We start from the raw sequence: 14,630 nt of genomic DNA, 5'->3' as shown, positions 1-14,630 counted from the left end.
GGTTTATTACCAGGACTGCACGTCTTTTATGAAGTGGCCATTAAAATTCATACAATATTGCTGTTCAAGCTTAAGCTCGTTTAAATGTAGCCAAGTTCATTACTTTGTTAACTTACGTATTTAAGTGCAATTTTAGTAAAGGAACCCCTTAATTTTGGGGTAACATTGTTTTTAGTTTCTTTATAGAGCTAAGTGTATCGGAAGGCAAATTTAAATTATGCTTATCGTAAATAAACGTTAATTGTTTTGAAACATAAGAAGTTAACTGCAATCGCAAACTAAGTCAAGATTAGGGTTAGAATCATATCGTTTGTGCTCATTCAGTTCGTATCGTTTGTGCCATTGAGCTTTGAAAGGAACTTGAACTTCAATGTAATAAATTAATTATTCATACAAAGATCGAGCACTAAGAAAAATTCCTTCGATTCTGCTGGATTCAAACCAGCAGCGCCTTCAGCATACCGTGGCTAACGCTCTTCCAACTGAGCTACCTCAAGACATTTTCTGTACATTAGAGGTTCGTGTACATTAAAAGAAGTTCAACTGTTACGGCTATTTAGTTTGTTGTTGTAATTGATACAAATATCGAACAAACTGAAAGAAAAATCCTTCGATTCGATTCTGGACTTGAATCAGTGACATTTTCCCCTTACGCGGGTTATCGCTCTACGGAACGAGTCAACAAACCATACGAATTTATTTATACTTCCTGCAGATCTTTGTTTTTTGTTTTAACGGCATTTTTAACGTAGCTTGTGTCTCACTGATAGCCCTGTGAGACTCAAGTGGCTGAGGGAAGATCCTTATTTTTTATTAATTAATTATTGCACAAAACCTTCATGGTTCATGTTTGTGTATCAGTTTTACTGTACTAACAATATTATACATATCATCACGCCTGTCTCCCGTTGGGGTAGGCAGAGACTATGGACCTACACTTGCTACGCTCCTGACAAACCTCCTTCGCCTCCTCTACTCCCATCAATCTCTTTATACATACCCGTTTTTTTCTTGGTACTTTTAACCCGGCCTTTTTTAAGGACATCCTCAATTTGATTAAGTTCGCCGAGGTCTACCTCTTCCCACGTTTCCATCCACATTCGTTCTATAAATTTGTGCCGTCAATCGACCAACATTCGTTTTTTCTACGTAACCAAACCATCGAAGCATTCCTCTCTCTATCCTTGTCACTACATCATCTTTCATACCACAACGCTCACTTACCTCACTGTTTGACATTCTATCTTTAAGACTAATACCGCACATATTGCGCAAAGCTCTCATTTCTACAGCATTCACCCTACTATCATGTTTTTTCTGCCACACCCAACACTCACTACCATACATTAGGATTGGGACCAGCACGTCCCGATGAACAGCCAAACGTGACTGTTTTGAGACATCTGGCTACCCATTAAGGCATACAGGGCTCACTCGATTTCCGGTTTGCACTCTCCTCTTTATGTCCCTTTCACACTTACCATCTCTTGTCAATAAACTACCCAGATAGACAAATTCTTTTACTTGTTGTAATCTCACGCTGCCAATTCTAATATTGCATTCTGAAACACTGTCATCCCTTTAAATCACCATCACTTTCGTCTTACTTACATTCACTTTCATTCTTTTCCTTTCAAACACTTCATGCATAATTGTTAGCATCTCTTGCAATTTTTCTGTCGACGAGTCTGGGAGAACTTGATCACCGGCATAGAGAAGGCATTTGACAAGTAACTCATTAATTCTTAATCCACATTCACTACCTTTCAAATCAAGTAAACAATTGTCCATGAACAGGTTGAACAGCCAAGGAGACGCTACACAGCCCTGCCTAACATACAACCCGTTTATTCTGACGCAAGCGGTGCAATCCCTATACAAAGATTGCAACGCTTGAATCAGACGGCTGCTCACCCCGTACATGGACAAAGTTTTCCACAGCTCATTTCTTACTACCCTATCATAAGCCTTTTCTAAGTCTACGAAGGCGCAGTACACTTTCTGCCCTTTTGCTAAGTATTTTTCGGCTATGCACCTTAAAGAAAAAGACTTGATCCATGCATCCTCTTCCTTTCTTGAATCCCGCTTGTACATCCCATACTTTCTCTTCGGTTTCATGCACAACGTTTCAATCACAACTTTTGCATACAGTTTGCCAACGACGCTAAGGAGGCTTATACCGCGGTAATTTTTACATTCCTGCTGCGACCCTTTTCCTTTATACAGAGGAACAATTACTGATTTACACCAATCTTTCGGTACTGTGCCCTACCAGCTTATATTAAAAAGGTGGTGCAGCATACCATAAATGTTATATAACAAATGTATAACAATATTATAAATTTGTTATATAACATTTTTCTTGATATTTCTTCTAACCTCCTTGTATTTGCAGGCCGCAATGGTGAGATCACAGAAAGCGGCACAGATAGCATGGCCGACCTCTGGGCTTCCTACCACAGTGCTTTAGGCCTGGGGAGCAAGCCCCCGAAGGCGCCAACACCACTGACCACTGGTCAATCGGTGAGTTTTAAGGTTGAGCAACGTTTCATGGTTATTTACTTACTTACTATAAAGGTAGATTAGCGAGTTGAAGTGCCTGGAAAGAAGAACTATCTTCAAATGGTGAATTAGAGGTAGACGATGTGAACATGACTAGGTGAATCAATAATCTAGTGAAGATTGCGAAGAACCCTTGGATTTACGTTGGAGGCCAAAGTTATAGATTAAAATCGACAATAATAAGAGGCAAGAAAATAGTGAGGGATAAATGGAAACGTAAATAATTATATGTAATCTTTCATCCTTAAAAAAAATTTCGTTATTTTCCCAGTTTTCTTGCAAGAGCTCAGTTTTTTGGCCCATATTACGCACAATCCCGTCTTAAAATTTTATTATTATGGTCAAAGGCCTGAAATCAACCAGATGGCTTTGGTTACTTTGTAATTGCTGTAAATTACTGACAGTTGTATACAATTGCGAACGTACAAAGGCTTTTGACAATGTTAACAACCAGTAATTGAACGAAATTCATCCAGTTACATTGTGCCATTGACTTTTTATGTACATTTTGAGTACAGTTTTATCAAAACCCAACTTTGAAGTATTATTACCAGGGTTAGTAGTCCTCTCAGGCAAATAATATAAGATATCGGCGTTCGACAAGGTTTATGTTTGGGACTCAAATTACTAAACCTTACAACCATTTATTATTTACTGCATTTACTTAATATTTGATTTAACAATAGTTATAAACAAAATGAACATAAAACAGATACATATTGCAACCATTTTCAATTAGTATTCACCGGTTAATTGATTCGTAAGGTTTATTAATAACAAATCGTGTACCAATTTTCAGAGTCCAATAAATGTGGGATCAGCGACTCCTGGAGCCGAAGCCGCATCAACTCTTGATGAGACTTCATCATCAGATCGGACAAAGGATGATGATGATGCTGGAGGGTCTGATGATGACAGTGACGACAGAGTTGATCCTCAACATCATGATCCTGAGCGGTTGAAGGCTTTTAATGTAAGTTTTTCTGAAATGTTCTGTACGATATAACAATAAGTAGATAGATCAGAAATTAACTAAGCCAAAACCTGAATTATTTTTAAACTCAAAGGAATTAATGAAAAATAAGTAATTTTAAGACCTTTAAAATATAAAAAAAATATTTATAAGTGAAACTTCTACTTCCAGATGTTCGTCCGCCTCTTCGTAGACGAGAATCTTGATAGGATAGTCCCTATCTCCAAGCAGCCAAAGGAGAAGATCCAAGCCATCATAGATTCTTGCACGAGGCAGTTCCCCGAATTCGCTGAGCGAGCTCGCAAACGTATCCGAACATACTTAAAGAGTTGTCGGAGGAACAAGAAGGTTCGGGGAGATGGTCCTACCACGGGGAATGGAGGAAGCACCCCGGGAACTAACTCTTGGGATAGCGCGGTGAGGGTTCGATCGGATGCCTTTTTTGTTGTTTTGCATAATAATTTGGTCTAGCAATGCTTGTAAATATAAGGCTATAATCTCCAGCACTGTAAATTGGTAAACGACGCAATACTTTTTCCATCACTCATTTTGACGGTGAAGAAGAACATCAATGATGGAGATGATAAATATCCGAATTAGCAATAGGAATTATATTTAATACTCCCAGACGCAGTTTCACAATGCGCCCACGCTATGAGTCTGTCTGGCGGAAGTTGTCGAGACAATGATGGAGGCGGAGTTGTTTATTTGCCTCAATCTAATATACGCTATAATATATATGAGGCACAGTTTGACAATTCAAATCATTATTTGGCTTTTCTTTGATGAAATTCACCGAGTAATAGCGTGGTATTCTGTTATCCCATTTATGGTACACACGGCATGGGACTAAAAAGGAGATATTAACATGGTCCACGTTTCAGACACGCAGTTTTATTAATGATCTCATATTTAACAGGAAAGTACGTGATGTTTAATAATCTTTATTATTCAAGAAGACTTAAAATGTATGAGTTTTGTGGATCCAACCTGCAACTTTAATCAAACTGTTAAAAATTATATTAATGATATCAAAATTAAATATCATTGTTGACCGTTGCAGGTCCGCCCGACCCCAGCCCACCTGACGTCAGTGCAGGCAGAGCACATACTGGCCCAAGCCTGCGAGAATGAGAGCCTCAACGCCAAACGCATGCGATTGGGGCTAGAGCCTGTCAGTCAACCTATGCCTACTGTGCCCACGCCTATGGTATGTCACGTTTTCACTTGAATGTGGGAGCACACGCACGACTGATAGACCAGTCGATAGGTGCGAATAAGTGGCCAAGTCTTCTTAAATTATTATTTTTTTCTCATAAATGAAAAATACTAGTTCTAGTCGCCAGTTTAGTCGTTATTAGAGTTTTGTTTTTTCTACTCTTTGCCGTGTGTGCTCATTTGAACCTTTATTAATATTTATTTCTCAATTGCTTGATATAAAAACAGTTTTCACAGTTGACATGTATAGAAGAATACGTATTATACATAAATGAAAAAGTGCTACTCGATTTATATCTGCATGAGCTGTATTATTTTCATTCACAGGCTATAGACTCAACAGCAACATCAGCTGTGGCTTCGTCGTTCCTAAGCCTCTACAGTGGAGCCATTTCCAGTCCTGCATCCACCCCTGCCACAAATACTTCTACCACATCTCTAGCCACGGCTGGACACAGCAAGGCACCTGCAGACACTACCAGGCCTTCAGCAAGCCCCACATTGGAGAACTCTTTGCTGAATAACAATAATTTGAAGCTGGACAACGCTAATGGCAATGCTGGGAGTAAGACTGCGAGGTTTGTATATTCCCTTGGTACGATAAATTTCGTAGTTGTCTATAATTTTTAGTCCTATACATTGACCGTCCTGTACCAAACCTTGTAATAATAATAATAGTTTATTTACTTAAGATCATTGATCGACTTTGTTAGTAACAATCAAAAACTTTTACGATAGATGGTTAGTGAAAAATATTTTTCCTGCAATTTATGTATTAAGAATTGGATTTTCTTCGATGTTGTAACTAATGATTTCTTTATTATATTTCAGCCCTGCATCTTCTCCAGCTCCGCTATTCAGGCCTTCGTTCCCAGCTACATTTGGCAATCCACCAAGTTTCGGACGCCAAAAGTATGTATATAAACAAAATTTCTTAAATTTTGATTTTATGATTTTAATTCTATATAAGTTTTTCGTATTCATTTCAGCTCGAATACTAATTCGGCTTCGGCTTTATCTAACAGTGCCGCCCTGTTGTCGACGTTGTCTGCTCTGCCACCCACAGGTAAGGTTTTTGTTACAAACTGATTGTTGGCAACAGACTTTTTTTATATAATTTTCATATTTCGAATTTGTTTTATTTTTTATATATTTTTGTCGTCCGTTTCTGATATCCATTGTTTTTTGTACTGTGTGCTGTGTGAGAGGGCTAACGTAATTTTTGGAATATTATACATTTTCGTCAAAAATCAGAGTTTCCCTCCGCCGCCGCCTGTTTCTTGGTCTCCTGCTACCATTTAAACTAATAGTCATGATTACATACAAAGTCGAGACCTCCGTGGTCGAGTGGCTTGCACACCGGATTTCATGATGTCGCCATCTCTGAGGTCCTGGGTTCGATTCCCGGCCGTGTTAATGTAGAAAAACTGACTTTTCTATATTGCCTCGGGTCTGGGTGTTTAAGGTACCGTTGTTGTTTCCGATTTCCATACATAACACAAGTGCTTTAGTTACTTTGGATTAGGGCAACGTATAAAAAAGTCCCTTTTTAATTTGGAGCGTTCAAACTTCGACCGTTTTCCATTGTTCAAAATTATTCGCAATTATCTAATAGTGAGTGGTGACGTCTCCATACCATAGATGCATCCGATTTGTAAACAGATTTAATATGTTATTACAGGCGTGGGAGTGAACGCGGCAATGGCGGCTTACCAGAGCGCTTTACTTTCTGCAATGGCTGCGCACACGCATACTTTTCCTACCAGCCTTAGCGGTGAGTGGTTTGGTGGGATCGATTTTCTACTTACTTACTTTAAAATCCAATTAAATCTACTTACCTACCTACTTCAGGAACATTACTTGTTAATCTATCACTCATCCGATATGCTATCAAGTGACTATCACAGGAGGTCATTACATTCAGTTGTTTATTGTAATATATTTATTATTAAGACCACTGAAACCTATTTATGATTTTTTCTATGTGAGAAATATTTTGTTACATGTACGCTTAAAACTGTTCCTGCCTAGATATTTGGGGATATCTCCCATCCAAGTGTATTTGGACCATTTAAATCTCTCTTCGACTATTAAAATCAAATTTTACCGCAAAGCTTAAATTCTTGAAGCGTCTTGATTAACGTCATCATTCGTTGTCTTTCCAGCACCAACAGATCTATCTCTCAAGAATACGCCAACAACATCTCTCCATGTCACATCGACGGTCTCATCGTTGACTGGAACTACTCCATCCACCAAGACACCTCTCCTCACTCACAAGTTATCAGGAGCCGAAGTCGGTGCCGTGCGACAGCTTATCACAGGATACCGTGAGTCAGCCGCTTTTCTGCTGCGTTCAGCTGATGAGCTCGAGGCACTATTGCTCAATCAACCCTAGGAAACGGCGAAACCTTTCGATTACTTCGGAATTAAGTTTGGATACTTCTAGAAAGATTTGACTGGAGACGACGATTTTGAATGGAATCTCAAGAATTGGCACAAGATGAAGATTTCTGACATGAATCGTCGAAGTATCTGAACTAGTTTTGGTGTATCATGAAGAGGATTCCGAAGGTTTATTGGAACTTTTTAGATGTTATTGGAGTGTTTGAAGTTTCGAAGGTTTCTTGCAAAAAAAATGTGTATGCGGACAATGTGTCAATTTTGTCTACTAAACGGTGGAAATTACAAAGAGAATTACGAGAATTATGAAAATGATAAAACTATTGATTTTATTTGGATGAACAATTATTTTTTTGGAAACAACTATAGTAAAGTTTATTTAAAATTATTTCAAATCGGGCTCACATTATCTAAAAACCCAATTTTTTTATGTCTTACTTATTTCATTATCGAAAAGAGACTGTAGGAACTTTATGTTACAATGTAGGTATTGATTCTGATTACTTAGAGTTATAACAAGTATTTACGCTCTAACAAATCTACTGTAGGGACAGTATAACTCGCAATGAAGAAATCACCAGGTAATAATAATATTACAGATGTATAGCTATTGGTTGCGGTTGGATGGAAATAGTCTAATTCAATGTATGAGATCTTTTCCTGATGTCACACGTCTATATACAGAACCGCTATTTGTGATATAAGTGGTGTGCAAGCAGTGTTACTGTCCATGGGGAACTTGGTTTGACGTTTTTCATTGCGATGGCTTTACTTTAATTTGTCACGTTACAATGTTGATGGTAGTGTATTTGCGTGGCTAACTGTAATTCAGCAGCCCTTTTTATTTGTATATTTCACTTGACGGTGTTCGTTTCTGCCATTGCAAACAAACTACATGCGTTATAAGGCCTTCAAACTAGACGCTACAACTAAAAATAATGTAGGAAGATCCCTGTGACAGTTCATTAACATCTATACAATATAACCTTGTAACGACGTGCACTAATTTATGTATTTCATAAACTATTTTTATAAGCCTCGTTTTTAAATGAATAGCTTTTATTATTATTAAGTAAATAAACTCAATTAAAGTAAAAAGAACACCAAATCAATGTTTATTTGCAAGAAATTATCGGAAAAACGGTTTTTTTTTTTTCAAAATTTCATTAATTTTTACGACAATGTGCAAGGTTACACTGCATTTGTTAGAGATGAGGGATATCCATAAAAACTTTTCGATAATTTAATGAATTTGTATAGTTTGGGTATTTATTCTTAAAGTACGAAATTTAATCATAGGCAATAAATTAACACGCGTGTTATTACTTTTTTGAAACCTATAAAGTAATGATAGGATAAATGTTTTTTGAAATTTTCTGAAATGTCTATTGAAATTGTATTTGAATTATAGTTCTGTGTTTTCTGCCTTTCAAATACAAAATTCTTCACACATCTATACATCGTTCAGAATACGTCAGAAAAATAAAACTATAAGAGAGAATTTGTTTTTTGAAGCAAAATGCTTCAAAAATCAAATACACTAAAAATCTATCAACTGTACCTCATCCTTATGACAAACACAAGTAAAATGTCACAGGGATCATACTAGTTTGCGTTTAGTATAGAGGTGGATACACAATGCACAAATTCTCGCAATAATATTGCCGCAATTTATCGCGTTGCGCGATATGACTTGACCAATCAAACCATCGCGCGTTAAAATGTCGCAGCTCCTGATTGGTCAACTTAAGGTCATATCGCGCAACGCGATAAATTGCGGCAATATTATTGTCAGAATTTTTGCAAAGTGAATCATCCTTAATAGAAGCGATGCTGAGGCGCCACTAATTTTCATACAATATGTAGAAGAACAGTTGCAGCGCTACCGTCACTCTTGCAGTCACAATTAGTGAACTAAATATTTCTGAATCGCTGTTGCCATCATATTTCTCTATTTGTTTGAAAAAGATAACATTTTATCTATAACCACATAAGTAGCTTGCTTTCGTTTGTAATTTACTTATGGTTTAATACAGTGTACCTTTATGATAAAACGAAAATGCCGCCTTTTTAAGATTACGCGGTTTGATAAATTGTCAACTTAAAGCGACCATTAAATTTGTTCGCCGTGTTTAAAAATGTCTGGTGACATGTCGGTTAACATAAGCATTTATTGTAATCACGTTGGGTGGCCTACACGGTGAACATGTTCGCTAATCGAAGGTCCATTTTAAAACAAAAGAGTTTTTGACCCAAATTGTACAATGTTGCCATAAAAAGCCACATTTGGTGTTGCCATTTGGAACTCGAATGAAGAGTACAAAATTATTTTGTGTATAATTAGGTGTAAGAAAAAAATCAGGGAGATTCTAGGTGTTAGGTTAAAAAAATTGCCTGGTGCGACGATTTGTAGACTATAAATTACTTCATCGAAATAATAAAATGCTTGAAGAAGTGGCCGAGTGTAATTTTTGAGGTTAGAAAACATTTTCTCGTAAAAAATAAGTAAAGAGTTAAATATTAGGTTTAAAATTGCATTTTAAAGTTAAGAAGCACGAATTTATTTGTTGTTTTGTATTATATGAATGAAATAGTGCTGTAGTAATTAATATATTTCATATTTAAGTTTTTAATTTAGGGTTGCAATTATTTTTATTTTTAATAAGTTCTTGTAGTCCTGTAAGCCGCTCCATCCATGTTAATGTAGATTTTTTGTTTTTTTCTGAATTTTCGCTTTGCTCAGTACATTATACAAGTTTGTTCGGGTAATATTGTATTTGTTACCATAGGTTTTACGGCCAAGTACTTTAGGTAGGCTAAAATGTTAGACTTACTGCTTACGTGTACAAAATAAGGTTACATTCACTTACAAAAAGAACTTAAGAACTTTTCTCTATTTTGGGCCTAAATATTCGTTGATATTGGTCACCGAACCATTACGTTAAAATGTATGTTCTATTTTAACTTATCGTACAATAGTTATTTAAGTGTATAAGTACATTTAACTTGTTTGGCCAGTGTTAGTCAAGTTCAAATATATTCGTTGATATGTATAAGGAGAATACTTAAATGCAATAGTTTAGTAAATTAATATACATAAAAGCTTCTTCCGTTGCCACCAAATTTATTAACCAAAATATTTTGCGGACATTACAGTAGAACTTTCACCAATAGCGTCACCATAGAACAAGACAAGAATGATAACTACGTAGCAGCGCAGTTTGTATGTACGTGTACCCGCTACATGGCTTATAAGGACGCACACATTTGCATAGTTGCGCTGTGCACTCGCGTTGCATAGCGCTGATCGTCTCAACAGCCTTTCATTATAACTGCCTCTGTGGCCGAACGGTTGCCATGCCGGACTGCCACGCAGAGGTCCCAGGTTCGATTCCCGGGCCGGGAGAAATATTTGTATGGCCTATATTTATTTCTCTCGTGAGTTTGGGTGTAATTTGTGGTTGTCTATGTGTGTGTCCATGGCACCCGCGACACAGGGTTTCCCTAGTATGGGGCAAGGTTGAGTGTGTGCGTTATTATTATTGAATAGAATGTGTGCGTCCATACACAGCGCACGGCGGGCTCGACTGCAGTTAATGCGTGAAGTCGTTATCAATATCAATGTCATACAGTCGTGGTTTCGGCTGCATGAAGTTGATTACTACTTAACGCATTAACGGCAAACATGCAGTCAATCGGATAGCAGCCTTATACCAATGGCGTCACGGAAATATCAAACGTGATATTTCCGCGCTGTCATTGGCCAGAAGTAACGACTTCTGGCCAATAACAGCGCAGTTTGAATTGTAAAGTCACGCTACAGTGTCCGAAATATATAATTACGAATTCACAAATACCTAATATATAATCTTTGTCAGTTCATCTCAATAGTATTAAAGGTTATTAAGCCAGTTTGAATAAAAATTGTAAATTCACTTTTGAATGTTTAAAATTGCCAAAGAAACGAATTCATTTTGTAATCGAATTGTGTATGTGTTGTGGAATTGATGTTTTAATATTTATGTGTAAAGGCTTCTTTAGTCTAGGATTTTGCGTGACTCATAATCATAATTTCAGGATTATAGCTTTAGAAAAATATCAAGGAACGAATTAGAAGAGCACATTTCGAGTTTTTAGGTTTTCGCGTTGCCACATATTGGAAATTAAACTACTTTTAACCGACTTCGAAAAGGAGGAGGTTCTCAAATCGACTATGCTTTTTTGGGTATATGTTACGCGATTGTTCCGACATTTGTGACCCTTTTTGTACGCGTTATTATATTCCACTTTTAAGGGCGGATAATTAGGGGATGATTTCAGTTTGTTGAATTTTATCCAATTTCCGTTAACCGATTTTTTTCATGATACCAAGTGACGGGGCAAGCAAGTCGTGCGGCTGGTGGTAAGCGGCACGCCTGTCCATAACAATTGCAGTACCACTTAGAGCTTTAAATCGCAAAGATCTGAGGGGCACTGCCACTGCGCCCGTCACCCTGAGACATATGTTGACAAGTCCCATGTGCCTGCAATTTCACCAGCACCCTTAACCTTCAAAACCGGAACGCAGTAGCGCTCACATTACCGCTTGGCAGCAGAAAAAGGTGAGGTGGCAGTACTTCCCTGGACGCACCCTAACTACCCGCCAGCAACTTTATCTGCGTAGAATAAATACTTTGAGTAGCCAACCAATAAAACTATGAATACTATACTATAACCAGTAATACTATATGAATTTTTATAGTTTTATTGGTTTTGAATACTAACTTTCATTCCCTATTTTACCCCCTTTAAGATTTATTGTTGTGACAAAAAGTAGCCAATGTCCTTCTCCTATGTCCCATCTGTATCTATACCAAAATTTATCAAAATTGGTTCAGAGGTTGAGGCGTGGAAACGTAACAGAGAATTTTTATTCTTCAAGCTAATTAAAGCTTAATAATCGATATAACCTCAAATGGCATCTGTAAGTGAAAGTATTGAATCAATCACTTTTGAAAAACCATAAATAGTAAAATTGAGGATACGCTGTTTACTATATGATGTGGAAACACAATTCCTCAAAATTTTCACGATAGAAAAAAGAACACGAACTTACCTCGAAATTTTACAAGAAACCGCTGTATTCAATAAGTACCTTACATATACCTACCAATGGTTTTTTTTTTTATTTTAACCGAATTAAATAGAACACGTATACGTAAAATATAAATAATTCTGAATTAAAACCAGTGTCCCTGCCGCTAGACCCAAGCAAAATGAACCTAAAAACCTAGATAGATTGTCATGTAATTATGTCTAGTAATTCTGTTTTTTTTTGTGCCTATTCAAAGGTTAACATTAATGGAGCTTACGAAGTTTGCGAATTTAGCCGACGTCAAACTTTTGCATTCATGATATAAGTTTGAATTTATCAAAGATAATATGCGATTTTAGATTTGGACTAGTTTGATTACCCACGTAATACATTTTATTTTTACTAATCAACTGCTGGTAGCTATAAAGGTACCTGGCTGAGTAGAGAAATAGATTTCTCACAGATGGCGCTACGGCAAACAGTTGTTTAAAAAACCAGAAACAAAGATCTGCAACAGGCGCATAGAAAAATTCGTAAGGTCCGCTAGTTCGTTGCGTGGCTTAATATATATAATAGCGTCTGACACGGTTCGAATTCAACCGGATCAAAGGATTTTTTTCTTAGTGTTTGATCTTTGTATTAATAATTATAACAAACTGAAATGGTGGTGAAATAACGTGACATTCAACATAAACTTAAAAATAACACTTAGAAAAAATTTCTTCGATTTGGTCGGATTCGAAGCGACGTCTTCTAGCAAACCGTGTCAAGCGCTATGCCAACTAAGCCACGGAACGAACCAGCGTACCTCACGGATTCTTAATGTGCTTATTATCGTATATTTGTTGTATGTATATTCATAAACTGGTGGAGTAATTTCACGAAAAATAATTACATATATCAATTCAATACAAATTTAAAAATAACATTTTTAATCGTTTAAATCTTCAATCAAAGGAAAAGTTTAAGATTATTATTTCTATAAACATCAGTGGTTCAAATTCTGATTATGGGTCATACAATTCAGTACCTCGGATTTTTAGTTCTAAGTTCTCATTAAAAAGCCATTCCATTTTTTTTAAATTAACGTCTGTCGGTGTGACAAGGACGCAGTAGTCATTGTAAATGGAGAAAATTTTTTGTAAAAAGTAAGTTTAGAATTTTATTATAAAAAAGAAGTTGATTAGAAATATGTCAAGTTGATGTTGGATTAACGACAAAAAAAAACGAAAATTGTGGTAAACATGTTGAGAAAATGAATTTGTTAGAGATTAAAATATATTATTATTAGAGATGTATAGATGGTTTACGATTAATTATTAGTCCGTGAGAAAAAAATTAAAACAAACAAAAGGCGATTGTTACTATTAACGATATGGAGAATTTAGTTATAATTTTTGCAATTTCAAAATGTGAGTTTTACAATTTTGAAAAAAGAAAATATTAAATATGCTCATATACAGTATTTATTTGTTTTATTTATAATTCTTACAACCTTCTTAAGGCCTCGTGTACATAAAAATGAACATAAATGGACTCGCGAATTCACGTCCTGGTTTATTCGTTTTTTTTTTCTTTACTTTTATTTACACAATACAAACTTGTTTTATCTTATAATATATTCAAGCCCTGTTAGCCTATGTTATTACTAGTTAAGTGTAATATTAGGTACTCGTTCGATAGAAATTTAGAAAAAACATACTGCCACAAAACGCTTTATAAGACATTACTAACGCCTTCTTGCGAGTGGCGTAAGCATTGTGTAATGGAACGTTACATATATTTATATACTTAATAATAATAATAATAAACGTTTTTATAAATATCAAAATAAAATATTTTCATAGTTTCCTAATACATTTCCATAAATTACGGCAATTCAAAATTCTAGGGTCGGCGGACTAAAGCACGTAAGTCAAAAAAGTGCTTCATTTCATTGACTTACAAATAAATGGACAACGGGTCTAATACAAAAACCACGAAAAAAATGTCCAAGTCAACCTATTCGAAATTTAAATTGTAATGTCATCGCAGTATCGCGCTGTCAGTAGAACGAATGAAGACTAAAGCGGAGTTTGGCGCTCTGTATACGATTTTAGCGCCTTACAAGTGCGGACACTTTTTAGCGCGGACCCGACGTCCATATAATTGTAAGTCAATGCTTCATTTCTTAATATACAATTATACATTTTTTGTGTTATTTGAATTGTTGGAAGATGTGAAGACAATGACAAATTCGAAAAAGACGCCTCTGGAATAAAGTTACAAATTTAACAAGTAACAAATGAATTTTACTTGTGTGCTTTAGCTGGTAAATGTATTATTTTAAATGAATGATGTTGGATTTTGACTTATGTGCTTTAGTGCGCCGACCTTAGAAAATTGCCTTGGCTTTCCTTA

At 36.1% G+C, this 14,630-nt stretch overlaps 1 protein-coding gene across 4 annotated transcripts in view; it reads left to right on the top strand.

The window, feature by feature from the left end:
• Window positions 1-8,275, top strand: part of LOC113239761 (nucleolar protein 4) — a 221,885-nt gene extending 213,610 nt beyond the window's left edge. For 2 of the 4 annotated variants that reach the window (XM_026476866.1, XM_026476863.1), the window contains 9 exons: window positions 2,396-2,535; window positions 3,362-3,535; window positions 3,707-3,952; window positions 4,599-4,745; window positions 5,081-5,331; window positions 5,585-5,665; window positions 5,743-5,819; window positions 6,435-6,527; window positions 6,919-8,275. In XM_026476866.1, coding sequence (XP_026332651.1) covers window positions 2,396-2,535; window positions 3,362-3,535; window positions 3,707-3,952; window positions 4,599-4,745; window positions 5,081-5,331; window positions 5,585-5,665; window positions 5,743-5,819; window positions 6,435-6,527; window positions 6,919-7,151 — 1,442 coding nt within the window. In that variant the 3' untranslated portion in view covers window positions 7,152-8,275. The remainder of the gene's footprint in view (window positions 1-2,395; window positions 2,536-3,361; window positions 3,536-3,706; window positions 3,953-4,598; window positions 4,746-5,080; window positions 5,332-5,584; window positions 5,666-5,742; window positions 5,820-6,434; window positions 6,528-6,918) is intronic. The other 2 variants (XM_026476865.1, XM_026476864.1) reach the window with 2 other exon arrangements.
• The last annotated feature ends 6,355 nt before the right edge of the window (window positions 8,276-14,630 follow it).

Source organism: Hyposmocoma kahamanoa, unplaced genomic scaffold (genome assembly GCF_003589595.1).
Source record: "Hyposmocoma kahamanoa isolate Upper Pololo Valley unplaced genomic scaffold, ASM358959v1 116, whole genome shotgun sequence".
In the NCBI taxonomy this organism is placed as follows: domain Eukaryota; kingdom Metazoa; phylum Arthropoda; class Insecta; order Lepidoptera; family Cosmopterigidae; genus Hyposmocoma; species Hyposmocoma kahamanoa.
This window is presented reverse-complemented; position numbering and strand designations above follow the sequence as displayed.